This window comes from Hippopotamus amphibius, chromosome 1, assembly GCF_030028045.1.
Source record: "Hippopotamus amphibius kiboko isolate mHipAmp2 chromosome 1, mHipAmp2.hap2, whole genome shotgun sequence".
NCBI classification, from domain to species: Eukaryota; Metazoa; Chordata; class Mammalia; order Artiodactyla; family Hippopotamidae; genus Hippopotamus; species Hippopotamus amphibius.
In genome coordinates, this window is record NC_080186.1 from 31,065,431 (window position 1) to 31,089,795 (window position 24,365).

At 37.2% G+C, this 24,365-nt stretch overlaps 2 protein-coding genes across 10 annotated transcripts in view; both read right to left on the reverse strand.

Annotated features, from left to right (window-relative positions):
- Nucleotides 1-38: 38 nt before the first annotated feature.
- On the reverse strand, nt 39-1,642 carry GJA9 (gap junction protein alpha 9). Its single transcript, XM_057705913.1, has one exon. It carries the CDS (start codon nt 1,640-1,642, stop codon nt 101-103), a length of 1,542 nt encoding a protein of 513 aa, XP_057561896.1. The 3' UTR covers nt 39-100.
- Nucleotides 1,643-6,586: 4,944 nt separating this feature from the next.
- RHBDL2 (rhomboid like 2) overlaps nt 6,587-24,365 on the reverse strand; it is a 52,403-nt gene continuing 34,624 nt past the window's right edge. For 4 of the 9 annotated variants that reach the window (XM_057705985.1, XM_057705967.1, XM_057706023.1 and 1 more), the window contains 4 exons: nt 13,644-13,744; nt 11,913-11,973; nt 8,086-8,147; nt 6,587-7,153 (listed from right to left, as the gene is read on the reverse strand). In XM_057705985.1, the coding sequence (XP_057561968.1) occupies nt 6,974-7,153; nt 8,086-8,147; nt 11,913-11,973; nt 13,644-13,744 (404 nt within the window). In that variant the 3' untranslated portion in view covers nt 6,587-6,973. Of the gene's footprint in view, nt 7,154-8,085; nt 8,148-8,659; nt 10,442-11,912; nt 11,974-13,643; nt 13,745-24,365 lie in introns of those variants that run through there. The other 5 variants (XM_057705976.1, XM_057706004.1, XR_009048797.1 and 2 more) reach the window with 5 other exon arrangements.

Sequence of the window (24,365 nt, forward strand, 5' to 3'; positions counted from 1 at the left end):
TCTAAACAGCTGGTCTTTAGAACGGCTCTGTTTTTTCTGTGCTCCACCATCACTAGGCTACTTCTATGATAATATAGAATGTCTAAAAGCCAACTGTTGTTCAGATCTGAAGGTCTGTGGGAGCCCGCCTACTGATGAGGTTGTTTGTCAGAGACACTAAATGATTTGGAGGACAAGCAGTAGGGTTACTGCAGGTTCTGACCAACTCGGATTCAAAGGACAACCCTCCCAAAGAATCAGGAGTGTCTATAAGGTCAAGTGGTTGGAAGTCTCCCGGTGAAGGAAGAAGGGTTCCGATTGTGCTCTCTCTGAGCTGGCCCTTAAGGTTACCTTTAGGAGGTAATGCCTGGTTTTCATTTTCTGCAGAGGGACCCCACGTAGCACGAAGCCACTTTGGTTTCCAGGTGCAGTTAGCAGGCAGAGAGAAAGCTGTTTGGGATGACTGGCCGGTGTGGTTGTTGAGATCTACAGCATTGCCTGGAATAGAACAGTGACCTTTAGAGTAGTGGTTCCTTTTGCTGTCTTTGCCATCAATTTCTCTTTTTCCCCTCAACTGGTTACCATTAACTTCTTTTCCAGTTATTTTATAAGTGTCTTCTTTATTACTTGAGTTGACATTTTGAAGATGACCACAGGTAGTACTAAGTGTGCACATCTCAGAAAGTAGAGCTTCCTGTTCATCCAAAATGCCTTTGTCATCATTTCCACTGTAATTAGCAGGATTTGTCTGAAATGTGGGTGGATTTAAACTAGGGTACGCTGCTGTGTGTGTTTGCTTTTCCACTAACAGACTGTAATCAGGTGCAGAAGAGAGTCGTTTCAGTGAATTTGCAGATGTGTTTTGATATTTGGCAAGGTTTTGTTTTGACGTGGTACAAAATTCATTATGTTCATCCTTCAATTGATATTGTCCCCAAAGCCCTCTTTTAATCTTTTTAAAACCTAGATGGAAAATTTCTAGAACATTTAAGAAAAGTGAAACCGTAGCTATGGATTGCATAAATAACAGGAATATCGTCTTTTCTGTGGGTCTTGAGACAAAACAATCAATTATATTTGGACACGGGTGGCCATGGCATTTAAATAGAGGCTCTAAATGAAATCCATATAAAAGATACTGTCCAATCATGAACCCAACTTCAAAAACAGAGCGAGTGAAAATGTGTATCACATAAGTGCAAAGCAAGGTTCCTCTGAGTGGAGCTTTATTTAGTTTCCTTTGCTCCAGCTGACACAGTTCTTGCTCCAATCTCCTCCGATCACCAGGCATTTCAAGCTCTACCTGCTCCAGTTCACCTCTCAGTTGAGATTTCTTCATCTGCCTTTCCTTCTCCAGAACTCTCAGTCGGTACAAAGCATGGCCCATGTACGCCAGGGACGGTGAAGACACAAATATCACCTGCAAAACCCAGTATCTAATGAGGGAGATAGGAAAAGCCTGATCATAGCATACATTTCTGCAGCCGGGTTGTTCTGTGTTACAGATGAAGCCAGACTGCTCATCATTCCAGACATCTTCAGCTGCTACACCCAGAACAAGCATTCGAAATACGAACAGGATGGTGAGCCACATCTTTCCAATCATGGTGGAGTGGATGTGAACTTCCTCCAGAATGCCTCCAAGGAAATTCCAGTCCCCCATGTTTATTTAGTCAGCCATCTTAGCTCTGAACCCCATCAAATAGGAGGCAGATAAATTCTTCCATTCTGAAGTGTGTGCTATTTCTTAAGGCAAACCTATGGCCAAAACATGAACAAAGCATCACTCTTTCAGCGTGCTGTTTGCTCTACTTTTTTCCCTAGAAAGTTGTAATAATCTGTTACCAAGAATATGTTTAAGATGTCAGGAATCTAAAATCACTTATGTTTAGACTTATAATGCAATGGGGAAAAAAAAGATACCTGGAGGAGAGGTGTATATATTCTCTATGAGGAATAGAATTGTAGGAATCCCTGTAAGAAAGGAGTCTTCTTACTCAGCTGACATTTGTTGTTGTTTTATTTTTTAAACTGAGAACTTTTGGAGAGGTTCCTGAAACTACTGACTTGATCTTACAAAACTATTTATTAAGATTATTTTATATAAAAGTTATAACCAAATTCAATGATTTTTAAATCTCATTTATGCACAAAGGAAAAGGCATGTGTTTCATTTCACAATCCAGTAAGATACAGCATTGAATGAAACCAAAGGAAACAGATCTGGCTCTTGCTATAAGAATTTAGATTAGTTTTTTAATCCACATGTAAATATCTAAATTTTAGTTTCTTTCTGGCAGTTTTTGAGCATTTTCAGAAATTATTTCAGTAATATATTTATGAATATTGATGAAATTATTGCTATACTTTGCTATGAAAATTTTCCAAAACTTAACTATTTTGTACTACCAAAGCTATATGTGTAGTTTGTATAACTATCTATTGTTATTAGATATTGTTTGAAATAAATGGATCATTGGTATGGTGGTAGTGTTATAGAAATTTTCATTATAACAGTATTCGACCTTTTTAAGACATGTAGCTTAGTTTATGGAGGGAGCATTGGGGCGAGTTGTAATTTAGATGCTTGGATTATCAGCCAGTAGGTTCCATATTAGAGGTGATACCCTAGGATATCTAAGAGAAAATATATCCCAAAGAAAAAAAAAGTGAATGTTTTCATTCATTTTCATTTAACATATAAATGTATGTCCTGTATCCCTTATAGAAAGAGAAATGTTATACAATCAGACAACGTACTGGGATATTATAGCCACAAGATATGTCCGTCACAAAAATCCCATGAGGTAGGTATGTTGTTTCCCCATTTTACAGATGAGGAAACTGAGGCACACCTTAAATTACCCAAGATCACACAGCTAGAACTGGTATTCAAACTCAGTCAATTTGGCTCTAAAGTCAGCTCTTAACTGTTTTACTAAACTGTTATTTTTCCTCTCTAAGCACACTTGAAATTTCCATGAAAGAGATCATCTGTTTTCTCTTACAAGTTTAATTATTTAAGTTAGGTGTGTCAAATAGTGAAAGTTTTGACTTTTTAAATAACAGGTTCTAGAGTTTTTAGGTCCTTTTTGAAAGCTTTATACAGTTCAAAAGACTTGCAAAAGCATCAAGCTTCTAAAATTTAGTTGTATTCCTGAGATAGAGAAAACTTCCACTTGACTTCATTATGTTAATAGTACTATACTCTTTTACCCAACAATCCAAAGCACTTTAAAGTATAAGCAAAGATGCTATCTTGTCATTTATAATAATTATAACTTGAAAATATACAAAATAATTATCAATACAAGAAAGACTGTATTATACATATAAATAATAGTACATCCACAATATGGTACTATGCAACCAAGAGAAATAATAAATATATACTAATATAAAAAGACATTTGATATATTATTTCAGTAACATTCGGGTTATAAAATATAGAATAATATGGCCCCATTATTGTAAATTTATTTATATGTAGAGATGCATACAATAAAGCCTAGAAGGATAGTCATCAAAATATTAACTATGATTATCTCTGGGTAGTGTGATTAAATTGACTTAATTTTTTATAATTGTGTATATTTTAATTTTTTATTTTACCATGAGCACTTTACTTTTAAAAATCACCAAAAGAAATTAAATGGTTTTTTTTTTTCCTTAAAGAACAAGTGCATGGTATTTTCTGAAAGAAGAAGTACTATTATTTAGCTTCAGATCTTAGGTCCTAAAGCTTTCATAGCAAATGACATGAATACTAATATACACGAATACAGTACTATAGAGTTCAAAAGCAAAAAACAAAACAAAACAAAACACCCAACATTTCAAATGCCTCTTAATTAGCTAAGACAGAGAGATTAACACAGACCTTTCTCGGTTTAGGTAAATCTGAAGCAGATTGCGCTTAACAGTTAAACCACAGCCATCTTCAACTTATTCTCTGAATGTGTCCCTTTGCAGGTGTAGAGCAGATTCAGTTTGGTTCAGTGCAGTGAGTGAGTTAGCCATCAGCTAAAATCCATCTCCCTGTCTTCATTCTTGCTTCTAAAACAGCACTACCCAACTGAATTTTTTTTTAATCCAATGGAGCTTTTTGCAGCAATGTTGGGCTAGGCTCTCTTTGCACTGTCCAATAAGGTGGCCACTAGAAACACATAGCTATTGAGCACTTGCAACGTGGCTTGTGTAACAGAGGCACTGAGTTTTTAATTTTATTTAATTTTAATTAAATGTAAATAGCTACATGTGCTTAGTGGCTACATTATTGGGCAGCACACATAAAGAATATTTAGGAGACTAAAATTATGAGCCCCAAATTAAGCTGAATAAATGGCTTCTTTATAATTCAGAGATGTCATAAGATGTCTTTGTGCTTTTTTAAGGGTAACTTTACCCCCTGGGGAACCCAGAAAGATACCACTGTTTTTGGTAATGTGAACGATGTTTCTAGCACCAAAATAATCTAACTAGATAATAACTTCTTAGTGATCAGTCTTAATAATCAATGGGTCATGTCCGATTTCATAGTTAGATGAATCCTGTTTCTCTGTCTAGTTTTCTATTATTAACAATTGCACTGCACTTTAGGTCATTAAAGATCTCTCTTCAGAGCTAGTGACCTGGTGGTTTGGCGATGGCAGATAAATATTTCTTCCCTGAGCTTCTTTGCCAACTAATAGCTAATTTTCAAATTAAATGCAACCCTTTCATCAGGAAAATATATATATATTCATATTTTTACATTATGTATTATATAAATTATATATTACATGTAATATATAAATTATACATAAATTAGTAGTAAACTTAAAAAACACTAAGCTTCATTAGTAGAGAAATACAAATTATTATCTTTTAACTATCAAAATGTGAATTTTTTCAAGATTTATAATACCTGCTTTTGGCAAAAGTATGAGGAAACCATTAATCTCATATACTATCAGTAAGCATATAAATGGATACAGCTATTTAAAGGGTCATTTAGGGAATTCCCTGACAGTCCAGTGGTTAGGACTTGGAGCTTTCACTGCTATGGCCCAAGCTCAATCCTTGATCAGAGAACTAAGATCCTGCAAGCTGCGTGATGCAGCCAAAAAAAAAAAAAGGTAGTTTAAATCTATCAAAATAACATAGCATTTCTGCTTCTGAATGCTTGAAATATCCATTTATTCATTCATTCTCAAAGACACACTACACATACTAGGATGTTCACATAGCACTGTTGGTAATAGTACAAAATCAGCAAGTGTTCAGTAGAGGAATGATTAAGTAAACTATAGTACATCTTTATCAATAGCAATTCAGAGAATAAAGATCTCTAGGAACTAACAGAAAGATCCCTGAGTCATATTACAAAACAAGTTACAGAACAATACATGTAGTATGATCTCATTTATCTTATTAAAAACCTGCATTTCATATGTACATTTAAAGAGCTGAAACAGTGAGATTAACCCAAACCTTTCTTAGTTTAGGTAAATCTGAGAAGCAAATCATCCTCGAGAAGTTATACTGTAGTGATCTTCAACTTGTTCTCCGAATTTATCTCTTTGGGGATGTAGAGCAGCTTCAGTGCAGCTCAGTGCCATGAGTGAGTCAGCCATCAACCGAAAGCCATTTCTCTTTCTGCTCATCCTGGTTAGAAAAAGGTCTAGGAGAATATACACCCAGCTGTTGTTGACAATGGTCATGACAAGGGAAGAGAGCAGGTTTGGGGTGGAAAGGTAAAAGGGGTTCTTTAAGTTCTTATAAAACTCTTAGTTTAACCAGGAACATACTTGTATTCTCATACTCAAATTTAAAAAAATTTTTAAACAAATCCCAGATCAGCTTTTCTCAAAGTGCTGAAATACTGCTTTTCTCACTATGTCTAATTAAGCATGCATGCTCCTCTCAGAATACAGCAACATGTTTAGATGGGTTTTAAATAAAAGAAGACGATGATAAAAGAATATGATAAAAGGAGAAAAGTTGTATTTCCTGCATTCAGGTGACCTAAAACTACTATTTTGGAAGAAGAATGGCCAGCAATCTGGGTTCTATACAGTAAAAGGACCCAGGCATCTCAGCTTGCAGATATGACATTTTACCTTTTGTACATACATCCTACCCACTCATAGAAGAGCCACTAGCCACATAAAGGATGAGAATCCTATCACAGATGAGACTCCAAAGAGTCCAGGCACATAGTATGCATGAGAAAGATAGTTCCAGGTTCCTGGGTCCTAAACACACTATTCAAATCTTAAACTCGCAATCCAGATAATTCTTTCATACGGTATTTCTACCTTTCCTGGTACACCCACACAAGTGTTTCATCCCATACTCCCATGATACTATTAACTTTTGGCATTTGGGAAACATAGCACTGATAGACCAGGAGGGCAGGTGAATACAGGCTGTCAAGTCATTACCAACCTTTAAATTCTTACACAAGTTACTTGATTTATTTGAAGGGATCCCATATCCTCCTCTCTAAGATACAGAGTAATAGCTGCCTTTCTGGGTTGTTAAAAAGATGAGCAATCATGCATATAAAGCACCACAAACAGTAACCTATCGACTCAAACAGTGATGGAAAGTGATAAGAAATAGCCTCACATATATGGAAAGCTTTTATTATCAGCATAGTACATTATTTCTGGATTCTATCAAGCAGTCTCTATACTATATCCTCCCAGGAGAACAAGTCTCCTTTAGAGGATACGTGCCCTCACACCGCACGCCTGAGAAAGAGCCAGTCTCTGGTTCTCACTTCCCTTCCCTTTTCTCTCTTCCTCTTTCCCCTCATGCACTCAGAAGAGCCCCTTCCTTAAACCCTAACTCATACTGTAAACAGTCTTTGAAACTGACAACTCCAGGGGTATTTTGTCCTCTTTATAAAATTGTTGGTATTTTCTGGGACTTCTCTGTTTCTTCATAGAGTTCTCCAGCTCTCTTCCCAGATGGCTCTTTTTATTAATTGGCTTGTGTTAGAGGCAAGTCAATTTGCTGGAGATAGGAAAATGTTGAAAAACACAGCAAACAGGACGCAAGCTAAATAAGCTGCAATTGCTATCCAAAACCTTGGATCTTTCAGCAGTGCCTTATCAAAGCAGCTGAACACGGTGTAACCAATGGACATTCCAGCAAAGCAACCTGCAATGTGAGCTGCAAAAGACACCTTGAGAAAAAGAGGGAAAAAATGGAAATAAGAAAATGTTAATTACATATTTCAGCTGTTTAAAAAACAAATACCATCCCAGTCAAAGAGTCTTACAAGTCTGAACAGCAAGACAGTGAGACAAAAGAGACAAAACACTCCATGTGCACAGAGGGGAGATATTCCAAATCATGCAAGGCTAAAAAATATCATTTCACGGACTCTGAGTACCCAAGACAGAGCCATTGTTTCTCTTTCTTCGTGCTCCTCATTGCATTTAGGATGGTTCTATATAAGGCCAACCAAGAGAGTAAGAGTTGAGGTGCCATGAGGGATCTCTACAGGAGCATAATCTGATCCCACATAAATGGAATGCCTAATTAAAACACAAGGAGTAACATACACACAGATACTCAAACAGAAACTACCAGATTCAAAGACCAATTTCAATAAAACTGGAAATCTTTGTCAGTTTTCTTTATATTGTAAATTCATCTGAGCCCATATTATTGCTGCTTTCCAATCAGCATTTTATGCTCTGTGAAGTCCCTTCACCCTCAGGAATCTTCTTAACTTCCAAATGGAAAATAGACTGCCCTAAATCTCAGAATTGTTGTCCCTATATGGTGACCCTTTTTAGCTATCGATATGATAGCTAAATTTTCATTTAAAAAATAATAAACTGGGGCTTCCCTGGTGGCACAGTAGTTAAGAATCCGCCTGCCAATGCAGGGGACATGGGTTCAATCCCTGGTCCAGGAAGATCCCACATGCCGCAGAGCAACTAAGCCCATGCACCACAACTACCGAGCCCACGTGTTGCAACTACTGAAGCTCACACACCTAGAGCCCGTGCTCCACAAGAAGAGGAGCCCCCACTCGCCACCACTAGAGAAAGCCTGCGAGCAGCAACGAAGACCCAACGCAGTCAAATAATAGTAAACTGAACTCACCGGGGACCCGTTTGCAGGGACAAAGAACCTTCTGTATAGAGCAAATCCCATGTCCGATGCAACTAGAAGGGAACACAGCCCAGTGAAGCCCCAGGATCTCCGTAACAGTGCGCCAGTTATTTTTGGTTCCCCTCTAGCAATGGCAGCAACATTTATTGAGACTTACTCTGTGCTAGGTACCGTTCTAAGGGCTTTACATACACTAACCTGCATCGTTAATCCTCACAACCACCCCATGAAATAAGTACTATCATTATCCCGTTTTATGGATGTATTGATCCAACATGTATTTGTTGCTTATCTCCCATGTGCCAGGCACTATTCTAGGTGGTAGAGATACTGCCGTGAACAGATCAGACCACCTCATGGAACTGAAAGTCTCGTTGGGGAAGGCAAATGAGTAAGTAAAACATGAAGTACTGTCAAATGGCGTTTAGTGCTATAGAGAACACACAAAGAGAAGAAGGAGAACTGGGAATGCTGGGAGTAGGGTGTGATTTTTAACTGGAGAGTCAGGGAGGATCTCAAGGCAAATACGGCATTTGATAGACATAAGGGAGCAAGCCATGCTGACCTTTGAAGAGGCTCCTAGGCAGAAGGAAGTGCAGAGTCCCTAAGGCAGGACCATCCGTGCCTGGTATGTTTGAAGGACCCCAAAGCAGTTGATCTGGTTGCACAGGTGGTTTTCAAAGGATGGTTCCCTGCCCCGCTGGGGATCCCAGCATCACTGGGAACTTAGTAGAAATGAAAATTCTCAGGCCCACCCCAGACTTTCTGAACCAGAAACTCTAAAGGCAGGGCTCAGCAGTCTGTGTTTTAACAAGACCTTCAGGTGATTCTGGACTAAAGTTAGGGATAAAGTAGTAGGTGAGGTGATCAAACAGTAGCAGATCATGTAGGGCCCTTAGGGTCCACTGTAAGGACTTTGACTTTTACCCTTTGAAAGCTTTTGAGCACAGGAGTGACCTGTCTGACATGTTTTTAAAAGACGATTCTGGCTGCTGTATAGGAAACATACTCTAAAGAAGCAAAGACAGGAGCAGGCAGACAAGCTAATTACTACTATTGCAGCAATCTGAGTGAGGAATGATGGTGGCGTTTTATACGTAGAGAAACCAAGACACAGAGGCCACACAGCTCAGAGGCAATGGTGGGATTTAAACTTTAAGCAGTCTGACTCTGGGGCCTTCACTCTCACCCACCACATTAATCGCCTCTAATTACCATCAGGATGTAGAAGATGCGCCAAGAAAGGAAATGAGTCCACATTCTCTAATGGAACAGTGAGAGCCAGAACTTAGACATTCCTCAAATAAGTCAGATCTGTGATGTTAAAAGAGCTTCCAGGCTTCTTGGCTTAGAAGAACTCTGCCCTACATGTGCACTTGGAGACATCTCCTGCAACTGTCACATTCCACACCCATCCCCCAATTCCCTGTGCTCTACTTAGTGAGTGTCCTGGGAGATAGAAAGACCTAGTCCTTGCCTTTGGGAAAATAGCATCAGGACCATGTGTTCCAGCTAGTTTCCCTTTCAATACAGTATTGACACTGAAGTCACCGGATAGAAATTGAGGTCGAGGAAGCACTCAATATTAATTTAATTGTAAATAACTATCACACAAAATGCTGGGTAAATGTGCCTATGTTGTTTTCTCAATCATTTGCATTTCCTGATCCAGTGTAAATAACAGAGATAGGACGAGGATAGTTTAAGAAAACCACTGCTGGAAAACAAGGCTGATTTACTGAAAACAGTTAGTTTGGTCTAGTCTTCCATAGTAGGAGGCCTCCTTTCAAAAACTCTTTGTAACTGCTTAGCATGTCAATCTCTCCAATTCCTCTCTTGCTTTGGCCCCTTCTGACTTATACCTGCCTGGCCCTTCCTGCTTCCCGGAGGAGTTTACTTCTGAGTTGCTGTAGTCTCTAAACTGAGACCTCTCTTCCCACCTGAAAAGAAGTGCTTATTCCAATAAACCAAATCATTGTCTTCAATAAAATTTGACACTTATTCTAAGGGAGTTGCCTTTATATGGACTTTTTTGAAGGATGAAAATGTAAGATTTCCTGAACTTTTTCCAGGGAAGCTCAGTTGCTCATAAAACAGATCCAAAAAATAATGCTTAATGAAAGAAGGTCCTTAGGGCCAGTTGTCCTTCACAATTAGGAATAATATTTACCATTAAAAAAAAAAAAACTATACATTTTCCCAAGGAAACGTGTTTAAAATTAAAATGTACTTGTATTTCATTAATCTGGAATTTGTTGTAACTTCTCGCATTTTCAACAGTAGGTAAACCAGGCCAAAGAACTTCTAGAAATGGTATGTGGGGAAAGTTGATATCAGCGTGTCCCATCTATATTTAGGATATAATAAAAGCACATCATTCAGTAACTGTGTAACTTACCTGGAGAATGACCGAATGTTACATAAACTGTATTTGGAAATAACCCTGTGCATGAGGAAAGGGTTTTTACTCTGACATTTAAGAGTATTCGAGTATTAAAACCATTTCCCCGTCCAGAGGCTTATTTTACCAAAGTCATTCATAATTATCTGAAAGAAACAGATTTACTGAGGACCCAGGTAACTTGTGTAAGAATATTTTTCTGTCTAAGCACTTGTGCCTTGGTCCTGGTCGTGACTCTTTACAACTCAGGTGGCCCTGCCCACAGAGCGACTCTCCTGACTCCCAGACAGCTGCCCTCCCTTCTGTGCTGACTACATTCTCTCACTTTTTTGGATTTCTTATGGAGAAAAACATCATAGATGGTATGGTATAAACTAGAAATAAATCACTTCTTTTCTCTCTGGGTGAAATATTGTTTTCATAATTAAAACATTCCTAAACTAAATTTAGTTTCTTTTCTGAACTCTTGATACCAATTTGCAGAATCATTTGTTCCTACTATGTGGACAGCCAAAAGTTTAGCCTGTATCAAGTGTCACCTCTGCCTTGGCCTTCAAGTCTGACCCCACAGCCTGGCCCCAGTGTCGGCCTTCTCCCCACACCCTCCGTGCAGATACAGCTTCAGCAGGAGCAGGTCCAGAAGTACAAGTGATCAGCCCTGCCTTCGCTCTTGTTTGCGTCTACTCTGTATGGCCTGCCACCATCCAAACACCGGACTTTCAGACCCGCCTAAAATTCCACCTCTTCTCCAGATGGAACGCACTTCCCAAGCTCCTTCAGCACGTAACTCTCCTCCACTATCATTCTTGGAGATTTCCAAAGCTGCAAGTCATCCTCCTAGTTCCCTGACCCCTCTCTTCCTTCACCTCTGCTCTCATCTTCAATCCTCAGCCACCACTCCATGCTTATTTCCTAGATCAGTTTTTTTTTTTAAATCTGAAAATTTAGAAGTTGAGGAAGAAAATGGATTCTATGAATGGTTTTCAAGCTTTCCCTTTCAGACAAAATCATATACAGAATCTAGTGTATGAACAAGAAATCCAGTATATAAAGCATACATGACAGCAGAAAGTAACACAACATTGTAAACCAACTGCACTCCAATTTAAAAAAAATTTTAATTAAAAAAAAACCCATAAATGATGGTACTGTGATTGAAGTGGATGGAGTGCCTCGAGCCCTACTCTCTTGACTCCCTGCACCCCAGAAAGAAACAGAGGCACCTCTAAGAACCACCCACCAGGGTCTGTGAAAACTCCGTTCACACCCTTGTGCTCAGAGCTAAGAAGCCAAACCATTCTTTCTGACTCTAGGCTGATGGTCATCCTACTTGTTAGTGTCTGGGAAATGTGAGAAGGCCTTCTGAAGGTTGAACCCATAAAATTGAAGGTGTGAAGCGTTCACAAAACACACTTACTTATAAGGACGATGATGAGTAGTCTGATAATTCCAAAGGCAGGAATCATTTCTCGAAAATTCTTGCAGAGATAAATAATAATAGTAATAATAATATAATAATAATAATATAAGCTATCTATTGGCAAATGAAACCTCAACTGTCCTCCCCCTTCATCTGCTTTTTTATTCAAAATAAAGTGTGAGTGTCAAATATTTGCCAAAGAACCGGTGTAACAGCCCAGTTTTCAAATGTATTTGGGAAGTAAAATGCTGGCACACTTTGCAGTGAAAATGAAACATGATATTTAATTCCCTGATATAAACTGGACACAATTCTATTAGCAAGAAATAATCTAAATATAAGTAACAAAAAATCAACACAACATGTCATAGATAGGTAGTTAATAGGTGCTATCAAACTAAATCTGATGAAATATTTCCAAGTTTTTTGGTTACTATTCATCTGATACTTCTTTACCCTCTTTCTAAGTAAGAGTTAGCAAAGACAACTAAAATCTGAGTATTACCTTGATTTTTCTAGATAATTTCAAAAAATTTAAAATGTTGGTCAAAAGCAAACCCGGTTTGATTTTAGCTTTGAAAAATCTCAGACCTGCTTGTGTTACTAGAGGACAGAGCAGACTCTGAAAGACACTCCCACTTCAGCCCAAGTTACCTCTCCCTTCCAAGTTATTAACTCTCTTCCCAGAGAATAGAGATGCTGAAATAGCTGTGTTTATTCTAAATTAATTATTTTCAAACTGTTGTGACCACAACCTATAGTAAGAAATAATTTACGTAACAATCCAGTACACACATAAATCAAACTGTACTTACCATTACTACACATGATGCATACTGAAATTTTTATTTGTAAAGGGATTTTCACAATCCCTTCAGCTGAGTTCACAACCTCTAATGGGTTGCAATGTGTGAAAAACATTTTTCTAAATGACTTCTATTTTTTGAACAGTTTTTTAATTGCGTCGTTTTTTCCTCCTAGAGTATCTTTAAAGCACACCTCTGTGGTTAAAGGGTTAATTTAGTCAGGATTTTAGCCTGTTTTAAAAAGTGGTTGACATCTCACATACTATATCATGTGTACATAAAATGGTATGCAACTTTGGAGGCATTTATCTATGAAAATGTAAAGCCTTCACCCAGTAAATCCACTTCTAAAAATTTACCTGCAAAAAGAATCACACAAATGCAAAAAGATAAGTGTGAAAGAACATTCCTTACAGCATTATTTTGAAATGTGAAAAGCTGTAATCACCCCAGATTTTTTTTCAGTTAAGGATTAAGCAAATCGGGGTACAGCTATATAGAGAGTACTGTGGACCACTTGAAAAGACTGAGGTGGATTTTTGTGTACTGACGTGAGTAGATATGATACTTTATGTTAAGATGCAGAACAATATAAGGGTAGTTTTGTTTTTGTAGTATTACTATTGGTAGAAGTTTCAATACACATAGAAAATGTCTGAAAGGATGTACCTCAGACTGTTAACATATACTCAATTGGGAACTTTAACTTTCTAATTTTCAATTTTTAATTTTATTTAGTATTCATTACTTTTGAGATTGGGGGAGAAAAATAAAGATCAAATATAAAAGGAAAACTTTTCTGGCCAAATGGAAAATTCATGCTTAGTAAATATTAATAAATGAAGATGCCCTGTCCCAAATAGCAGTAATTGTTTTTAAAAAAAATTTTAAGGTCCATAGATTCCATTCCCAAAGTTCTTACCACTAGAACATTCATAAAATAGCCTCCCATCAGAGCGTACACTCCTCCTGAAGCACCCACAAGGAATCTGAGTGGGTCAAATATGGAGCTGGCAAGGGACCCTAAAGAAATAAAACACAGAGAATCAGACATGACTATAAGAATTATGAAGGGTAAACCTTTCTAATCTTAACATAAAATTTGGGAAAGCTTGGACCATTATATTAATAAACAATAAATTCACTTTGTCCTTTCCGTACTAGAAAAGTATAGCTATGTAGACTCCCTCAATTTTTATGAAACATTAAATGTCCAATATGAAGACAGTATAACAGTGACAAAAACACAGACTCTGGAGCCAGAATTACTGTGTTTGAGCAAGTTTCTTAACATCTCTGTGCCTTAGTTTCCCTGACTACAAACTGGGGGTATTAGTAGAACTTACCTCAATGGGTTGTCAGGAGAAGTAGATGAATTTATATGTGCATCGTGCTTAGAACACTCCATGACATGTATTATATACTTGTTAGCTGTTGTTTCAAAATATCCTGCATGTTCAGCCAAAACTATCAAGATACCTGAGACGTTCCAACATTTTATTATCTAAAGGCTAGCTTTCTCATGGAGTCAAGATGTGGTCTCAGAATCCTTCTTAACATACTATTCAGTCAAACTCACCAAGCAAGATGAAACCTATTTGCTAACTCAATCTTAGATTGCCTGAACCAAAACAAGGCTTTGGAACCACCTAATGCAAACTCTGAGGTGTTCTCTCTGTACTGCTTAGCTCTTTTACTTATTCTCTTGCCTTCAAGGCCCTCCTTTATTTCTTAGGATACAATACAAAATTTGCTTTATGCAAAACAGACAAAGTATCTGACCTTAGGAATCTTACAAATGGGTGAGCAAACAATTATAAAATGGAGAAGATAACTACTATGATCTTTTTAATGTAGTAAATTTGCTATGGAAGCACTTAGGGAAGAATGACTTTCTCAGCAGAGAATTGGAAGCCCTGCTACTCTGAGAGGAGGGAGACAGCATTTTTATTAAACTCTGAAGACTTTTTATTAAACTCTGAATATTTGGACAGGGAAAACAAGGAGGAAGGAAAGGCTTAGGGATGTGGAAAAGCAAAGACATAGAAACAAAGTTATATGGATGACTGAAGATCAGTGAGAAGTAGTCCATTAGGGTTAAAGCAGAGGTTTTCAAATGTTAACCTACAAGCTAGGGCTGGGGTGGTTTTGTCTTAATCATGAGAAATTTAGAGTACAGATGTCCACTTCTGGCCACAATGAAGTAACAAGGATAAGATTTTTCCTTTGAAACAGCTCAAAGCAGTGGACAAAATACTTGAAACAATGGTCTTCAAGATACTGGATATCAGATAACAAAGGACCGTGAATCCTGAGAAACAAGAAGTAAATAAGATGAGTTGATTAATTGCCCAGTTTGCTGCTTTGAGAGAGATTTCAGGCTGTAGTACATGAAGGGGGAAACTAGGCAGATCACAGTAAACTTTAATTTGATGAGATAGAGTCTAAAGTCTAGGTCCATATAGAGTTAGGCAGCTAGAATTCAGACTGCTTCCAGGTAACTGAGTTACAGAACAAATCTGAGAAATATTTATACGAATACAATATCCACCATCCAAAGATAAAATGTCTAGCATCCAAACAAAAATTGTCAGACAGGCAAAGAAGCAGGAAAATATGACCCTTGATGAAGAGAAAAAAATCAATTAAAACGTACCAAAACTGGGAATTCCCTGGCAGTCCATTGGTTAGAACTCTGAGCTCTCACTGCTGAGGGTCTGGGTTCAATCCCTGGTGAGCAAACTAAGATCCCACAAGCTGTGAGACACAGCCAGAAAACAAAAAACAAAAACAAACAAAAAAACCTACCAAAACTAAAAATAGAGTTACCAGATATGATCCAGCAATTCCACTCCTAGGCAAATATCTGGACAAAACTATAACTAGAAAAGATACATGCACCGCAATGTTCATTGCAGCACTAGTTACAATAGTCAAGACATGGAAGCAACCTAAATGTCCATCAACAGGTGAATGAAGTAGATGTGGTAAAAGAAAAAAGAAAAAGTGGTATATATACACAATGAAATAGTACTCAGCCATAGAAAAGAATGAAACAATGCCATTTGCAGCAACATGGATGGACATAGAGATTATCATACTAAGTGAAGTAAGCTAGACAGAGAAAGACAAATATAATATTACATCACTTATATGTGGAATCTTTAAAAATATGATACAAATGAACTTATTTTCAATAGAAAATAGACACACAGGCATAGAAAACAAACTTATGGTTACCAAAAGGGAAAGAGGGGGGAGAAGGGACAAATTAGGAGTTTAGGATTAACATATACACACTATTATATATAAAATAGATAACCAACAAGGACCTACTGTATAGCACAGGGAAATATACTCAATATCTAATAATAACCTATAAGGGAAAAGAATCTGGAAAAAAAAATACATATATATATATATATATCTGAATCACTTTGCTGTATACCTGAAAATAACACAACATTGTAAATCAACTATACTTCAATTAAAAAAAAAACCAAAAACAAAACTACCAAAACTGACACAGGCGTAAGATTTAGCAAGAAAGGGCAATGAATAATTATTACAACTATATTCTATATGTTCAAAAGTTAAATAACACTATATAAGAAATGAAACAGGCTCAAATCAAACTTCTAAAGATGAAAACTACAATGTCTAAGATGAAAACATAAACTTTTTCAGTTAATTGGCAATTAGACATTGCAGAAGAAAAGATTAGTGAACATGAAGACATGGCAATAAAACTATCCAAAATAAAACATATAGAGAATATTTTTTTAAATGCGTGTGGTATTAATGAGCTATAGGCCAATCTCAAGCACACTTATGTATAATAATAAATACATAATTGGAGACCCCAGAAAAGAGGAATGAAGGCAGATACAGAAAAAAATACTTGAAGAAATTATGGCCAAAATTTTTCAAAAGTTTTATGAAAACTATAAACCACAGATCCAAGAACTTCAACAAACCTTAAACACAAGAAATGAGAAGAAAAGTATACCAAGGCATAACAAAATCACATTCTCAAAACAGTGAAAGTCTTAAAAGCATCCAGAATAAAAAGACATGCTTCATACTGAGGAACAAAAATAAAGATGACAACAGATTTCTCATTGGAAACAATGCAATGAGAAAACAACAGTAGAGCAACATTTTAGAGGACTGAAAGAAAAATACTGTCAAGCTAGAATTCCAAACCTAGTAAAATATATTCCGAAAATGAAGGCAAAATGAAGATTTTTTTTTTCAGACATACAGAGGCTGAAAGAATTGATGACTAGCAGACCCATGCTATGAGAAATGTTAAAGGAAATCAGAAAGAAGAAGAAAGATATCAGATGGAAATATGGAGCTACATGAAGAAATGAAGAGCATTAGAAAAGGTAAGGACATGAGCAAATATACAAGATTTGGTTATTATTTAAATCTCTTTAGAAGTTTATTGTTTAACAGTTAAACTGTTAGACTGAGTACTAGGAATAGTAAGTGAATTTATCAAGGTTGGAGGATATAAGATCAATATACAAAAAATCAACGGTATTTCTACATAATAGCAATGAAAAATCAGAAACAGAAATTTTAAAAATAGTGCCATTTACAGTACATCAAATATGAAATATAGCGGCTTTGTAGGTGGCACCATGGTTAAGAATCTACCTGCCAATGCAGGGGACACAGGTTTGAGCCTTACTCCAGGAAGATCCCACATGCCTCGGAACAACTAAGCCTGTGAGCCACAACTACTGAGCCTGTGTGCCGCCACTAGAGCCCATGCTCCACAACAAGAGAAGCCACCGCAATCAGGAGCCCGTGCACCACAATGAAGAGTAACCCCCACTCTCTGCAACTAGAGAAAGCCCGTGTGCAGCAACGAAGACCCAATGCAGCCAATAAATAAATAAATAAATTTATTAAAAAAATATGAAATGTAGAAATAAATCTGACCCCAAAAAATGTGCAAGACCTAAACACTGAAAACTAAAAGAGATGCTGAAAGGAATTCTGAAAGACCTAAATAAATAGAAGTCTATACCTTGTTCATGGGTCGGAAGACTCCTATACTGTTAAATTGTCAGTTCTCCTCAAGTTGATCTAAAGATTCATTGCAATCCAAATCAAAATCCCAGTAGACTTTTTTGTAGAAATTGACAAGCTGTTTCTAAAGTTCACGTGGAAATGCAAAGGACCTAGAATAACCAAAACAACTTTGAAAAAGAGCAAAGTTGGAGCACTAGCACATCCCAATTTCAAGACCTAATGGAAAATTACAGTAATCAAGACAGTGTGGTATTGGTGTAAAGATATACAAAATATATGAGGGAAACACAACAGAAAGTCCAGAAGTAAACCCACATATATATGGACAACTGATTTTGACAAGATGCAAAGGGAATTCAGTAAAGAAAGGATAGTCTTTTCAACCAATGATGCTAGAACAGTTAGACATTTACATGCAAAAAAGTGACACTTCAATCCATACCTTGCACCATGTATAAAAATGGATTGTATACCTGTACATAAAGCCTAAGATGATAAAACTTTTAGAACAAAACATAGAGAAAATCTTTGTGACCTTGAGCTAGGCAGAATTTCTTAAATATGACACTAAAAACAGTTCCTAAAATTTAAAAACTGATAAGTTATACTTAATCAAAATTCAAAAATTTGACTCTTCAGAAGATACTATTAAGAGAATGAAAAGACAAGCAACAGACTACAAGGCAATATTTGTAAGTCATATAGCTGATAAAGAACTTGTAATGATACTATATAATATATAATAAGGAATGTAATTCAATTTTTTTCTTGTTTGGTTGCACTGGGTCTTAGTTGCGGCAGGCAAGCTCCTTATTTGTGGCTCACCTCGCTCCTTAGTTGCAGCACGTGGGCTTCCTTAGTTGTGGCATGCAAACTCTTAGTTGCAGCATGCATGTGAGATCTAGTTCGCTGACCAGGGATCAAGCCCAGGCCCCCTGCATTGGGAGTGCAGAGTCTTAACAACTGCACCACCAGGGAAGTCCCTATAATTCAGTTTTTAATTGGGCCAGAGATTTAAACAGATACTTTACCAAAGAAGATATATGGATAGCAACTGAGCACATTAAAAGATGTTCACCATCATTGTCATTAGGAAATGCAAATTTAAACCCAGTGAGATACCTTTATATACCCAACATATTGGTTAAAGTTAAAAGACTGACCATATCAAGTGTTGATGAGTATATGGAGGAATTGGAACTTATGATGGGGATGTAAAATGGTACCATTTTATTACCATGTGACCTAATAATTCCACTCACAGGTATATACACAAGATATCCACACAAAAACCTGTACACAGATGTTCGTAGCAGTATTATTCATAATAGCCAAAAAGTGAAAACAGCTCAAATGTCCACCAAATGGTGAATGGATAAAGAAAATGTGGTATAGCCACACAATGAAATATGGTCCAGCAATGAAAAGGAATGAAGTACTGATACATGATACAACGTGGATGAAGGGTGAAAACATTAAGCTAAGTGGAAAAAAAAGTCAAAAAAAGATCACATTTTATGATTCCATTTAGATGAAATGTCCAGATGGGTAAATCTAAAGAGACAGAAAGTAGATTAGTGGTTGTTTAAGGCTGGGGAAGGGATTTGGGGTGAGGAGTGGGGAGTGACTGCTAATAGGTACAGGGTTTCTTTGGGGGACAAAAATGTTCTAAATTTAGATTGTGATAAAGGGTGCATAACTCTGTAAATTAACTAAAAAACACTAAATTATACATTTTAAATGGGTGAACTGCATGGTATATGAATTACATCTCAGAAAAGCTATTTTAAAAGTTTGGTAGTTTCTTAAAAATTAAATAGAACCCTATGACAGAATCCAGCCATTCGTTTCCTAAGTATTTACCCAAGAAAACTGAAAACATTTGTCCACACAAAGACTGTACGCCTGTGTTCATAGTAGCTTCATCTGTCATAGCCCCAAACTGGAAACAACCCAAATGTCCATCAACAAGAGAGTGGATAAACAAATTGTGGTATATTCCTACAATGAAATACTACTTAGCAACAAAAAGGAATCAACTATTCATACACACAACAACATGGACAAACCTCAGAATAATCATGCTGAATAACGGACATAACCCAAAAAAAAAAAAAAAAGAGTACATACTCCATGATTCCATTTATATAAAATTCTAGAAAATACAAATTAATCTATGATGATCAGTGGTTGCCAGGGGAAGGTGGGGGAAGTACAGGGAGAGGCAGGAAGGTATGATTCCAACAGGTTACAGGAAACTTTGAGGGGGAGTAATGTTCATTACCTTGACTATAGTGATAGTTTCATGGTTATATACACATCAAAACTTCAGCAGTTATTATATGTCAATTATACCTCACTTAACAGAAAAATGGAAAAACAAAAAAAACACAGATCCTAGGGCCATGTTCTCAGAGATTCTGATTCAGTAGATCTGGGTGGGATCTGAATGACTTTAGTTGTAACAAGCTCTCCAGGTAAACCTGATGGTCAGTCAGGTTGGGGAACCCTGGGCAGGAGTAGAGGCTGGGTTCCTCAATCTTTACTAATCACCTGTGGATTTGTTCAAATGCAGATTCTAGCTAGTAGGTCTGGTGTGGGGCCCAAAATTCTGCATTTTAACAAGATCCCAGTTGATACCAGTGCCGCTGATTCATGACCACACTCTGCCAGGAGCAAGGGTAGGGAAACTAGAATTACGTTACGTATGAAGGAATCTAGGAAAAAAGCAAAGCAATGGGAGAAATGGGTGAAAGTGGTCAAAAGGTAAAAATAAACTATTATTGCTTCTCTCATTTAAAAAAAAAAAAAGCAAAGCAAGAAAGACACTGAGTAGGAAGAAACTTTCAGGAGTGATGGATATGTTTACAGCATAGGTGTGGTGATAGTTTCACAGGTGTACACTTATCTCCAAACTCATCAAGTTGTGTACATTAAATATGTATAAAATTTTGTATGTCACTCACACCTCAAAAGTGATTTTACACATGAAAAGCTGCTCAACATCACTAATGATTAGAGAAATGCAAATCAAAACTATAATGAGCTATCACCTCACACCAGTTAGAATGGGCATCATCAGAAAATCGACAAACAGTAAATGCTGGACAGGGTGTGGAGAAAAGGGAACCCTCTTGCACTGCTGGTGGGAATGTAAATTGATGCAGCCACTGTGGAGAACAGTATGGAGGTTCCTTGAAAAACTAAAAATAGAGTTACCTCATGACCCAGCAATCCCACTGCTGGGCATATACCCAGAGAACACCATCATTCAAAAAGACACATGCACTCCAATGTTCATTGCAGCACTATTTACAATAGCCAGGACATGGAAGCAACCTAAATGTCCATCAACAGATGAACGGATAAAAAAGATGTGGTACATATATACAATGGAATATTACTTGAGCTGTAAAAAGGAATGAAACTGGGACATTTGTAGAGACATGGATGGACCTAGAGACTGTCATACAGAGTGAAGTGAGTCAGAAAGAGAAAAACAAATATCGTATATTAACACATATATGTGGACTATAGAAAAATGGTACAAATCAACTGGTTCGCAAGGCAGAAATAGAGACACAGATGTAGAGAACAAAGATATGGACACCAAGTGGGGAAAGCACGGAGGGGGGCGTTGGGAGGGAATGAATTGGGAGATTGGGATTGCCATATATACATTACTAATAAGAAAAAAAATACCAAATTTTACACTCTATATGCAGTTTATTGTATGTTAACTGTATCTCAATAAAAGTTCTTAAAAAAAAGTGACTTTAAAAGAATGTGGTACGTCATCTCCCTCTAACTTCTTCACATATAATTTCTTTTTCTAAAACATAATAAAGAGGTTTATTCTTCCTTAAAAAAGAAGAAGATGGAGGAAGAGGAGAAGAAGGAAGAAAGAAGAAGAAAAAGAAGAGGAAGAAGAAGAAAAGAATGAAAGGCAATGGGGCCAGACAAGGGAGGGTAACGCAGAGCACTCGTGGACATTGCAGCTTTCTATTGGCCACTGTAAATGTTTTAGGAAGGATATAATAAGATTTAATCTGTGTTTGAGGAAGGTGACTGGCAGCAGTGTGAAGGAGAGCCCGGCATGGCAAAGAGATACCTGCCAAAAGCTATTGCAAAAACAGGCAGAGGATGTGAACAGGTTATTCACGTTCTCTCCTCTCTCTCCACTCTGAAACTGGGGCAGAGCTGATTCCACAGGTTGAAATCAAGCTGTGGGGGAAACAGGTATAGATCCTGGAGCCGGGAAAAACGAGTATGTGCAGGAATAGAAGGAGGAGGTGGAAGAACAGGATCCTCAAACGTAGGAGGGAAGTAGGGTGGGGAGCTGCATCACTAAGCCTGGCCAATCTCTTTACCACATCTCACAATGACTTACAGCTCTACATCCCCGCTGCCCTGAGAAGCAGGCACAGCTGTGACTGGTAAAATTTTGAGCACCACCATGAGTCAGATTGTGTCCACCCCCCAAAAAAATATGTTGAAGTCCTAAACCCCAGCACCTCAGAATGTGACCTTATTTGGAAATAGGATTGTTGCAGATCTGACTGGTTAAGACAAGGTCATATTGGAGTATGGTGGGCCCCTAAACTAACATGACTATGTCCTTATAAGAGGAGGAGACAGGGACACGTGAAGGGAGAATGCCATGGGACAATGGAGGCAGAGGTTGAAGCTGCAGCTGCAAGGCAGGGGATGCCAAAGATTGATGGCCACCACCAGAAGTCAGGCAGTGGCAAGGACAAATTCTCCCCCACAGGTTCCAGGGGGAGCATGGCCCTTGATACCTGGATTCAGACTTCTAGCCTCCAGAACTGTGAGACAATGCACTTCTGCTGTTTTAAGCCATGCAGTTTGCAGCAGCCCTAAAAACTAATGTAACTACCCCCTGCAATGTAGGTATGTTCACTTATAAATTACATGTATATGTACCACTACATGTATATGTATTTAAAAACACAAAAGCAGAATTTTAAAGGATGGGACATATTGGTTACACAATACTTTTAAATTATTTTTACTTCATTAATGATACAAAAAATTCTTATCAAGCAATAAAAAGACATGGAGGAAACTTAAATGTATATTACCAAGTGAAACCAATCTGAACAGGCTACTTACTATGTGATTCCAACTATATGACATTCTGGAAAAGGAAAACGATGGAGACAGTAAAAAGATCAGTGGTTGCCAGGGGTTGGGGTATGGGGAGCGATGAATAGGTGGATCATAGAGGATTTTTAGCACAGTGAAGTTACTCTGTGTGATACTATGATGATGGATATATGTCAGTATACATTTGTCCAAAACCATAGAATGCACAGTACCAAGGGTGAACCCTAGTTTTCATGGACCTTGGGTGATTATGATGGTCAATGTAGGTTAATCGGTTGTAACAAATGTACCATTCTGTTGATAGTGAAGGAGGCTATGCTTGTGTGGGGGCAGGAGACAAATGGGAAATCTCGGTACCATCCTCTCAATTTTGCTGTGAACCCCAAACTGCTCAAAAAATAGTCTATAAAAAATCTTTCAATGAGCAGTATTACTAAATAAGCTTCATTATTTTTAAAAATCCTGGTTAAATATCATGACATAGAAATGCAAAGATATACTTCTAAATTCAGTTATTTTCCATGGAAGTTTTCTATTAATCGCTGTCATAACCAAAATAGAAAATTAAAAAACGATGTCCAGTTTCAAATAGAAGAATTGCATCATTGCCTATACTTATTCCAATTATGCAAAAATTTTGTTGTGATGTGGCTATTAATTCCCACCTTCCCTAACGTCAGTCATTTGTTTTTGCAAACTAATCAGAAAGTGTTACAATCAGTAAGTTTAAAAGGCACTAAAACTCTTCACTGAGAAATTTTAAATCAGCTGAGAAAATTGTTTCCTGGCTTTTTAAGTTGTGAACTTGTAAGAGTTATTGCATCTTCTTCAGCAGCAAAATCACATAATGATGGAATGATTTCCATTGACCAGTTTTCAAAATGCCCTTTTCATAGCATGAGTATGTTTGAAAAATCAGTTATTTACATTCTCACTCCTTAAGAGAAATATACTATTATGTCTTTGAACGGACCTATTTTGTGTTTGTCTTTTCAGCAACATCTGTTAAGTAGCTTACTACTGAAAAGCTTTTTGTTATCACAGAAAAAAAGAAAATTAGACACCCATCCTTATGTAAAAGCAAAATGCATAAACTAATCTTTAAAATGAGCAAAAAATCAGAGGAATCCCTCTCTCTGATTTCAGGACTTATTACATAGCTACAGTGGTACTGACTGTGATATTGGTGGAAAGTTAGACACATTGATCAATAAAACAAAAAGGAGAACCCAGAAATTGTTCCACAAAACTGCAGCCAACTGATTTTTGACAAGGGTATAACAGCAACTCAATGAAGGAATATTCAACAGATTGTTCTAGAGTATTTGGATATCCATAGACAAATAAACAAAAAGAAAATCTAAACCTCACACTTTATACAAAAACTAGTCAGACTTCCTGACTTCAGACTATACTACAAAGCTGCAGTAATCAAGACAATATTGTACTGGCACAAAAACAGAAATACAGA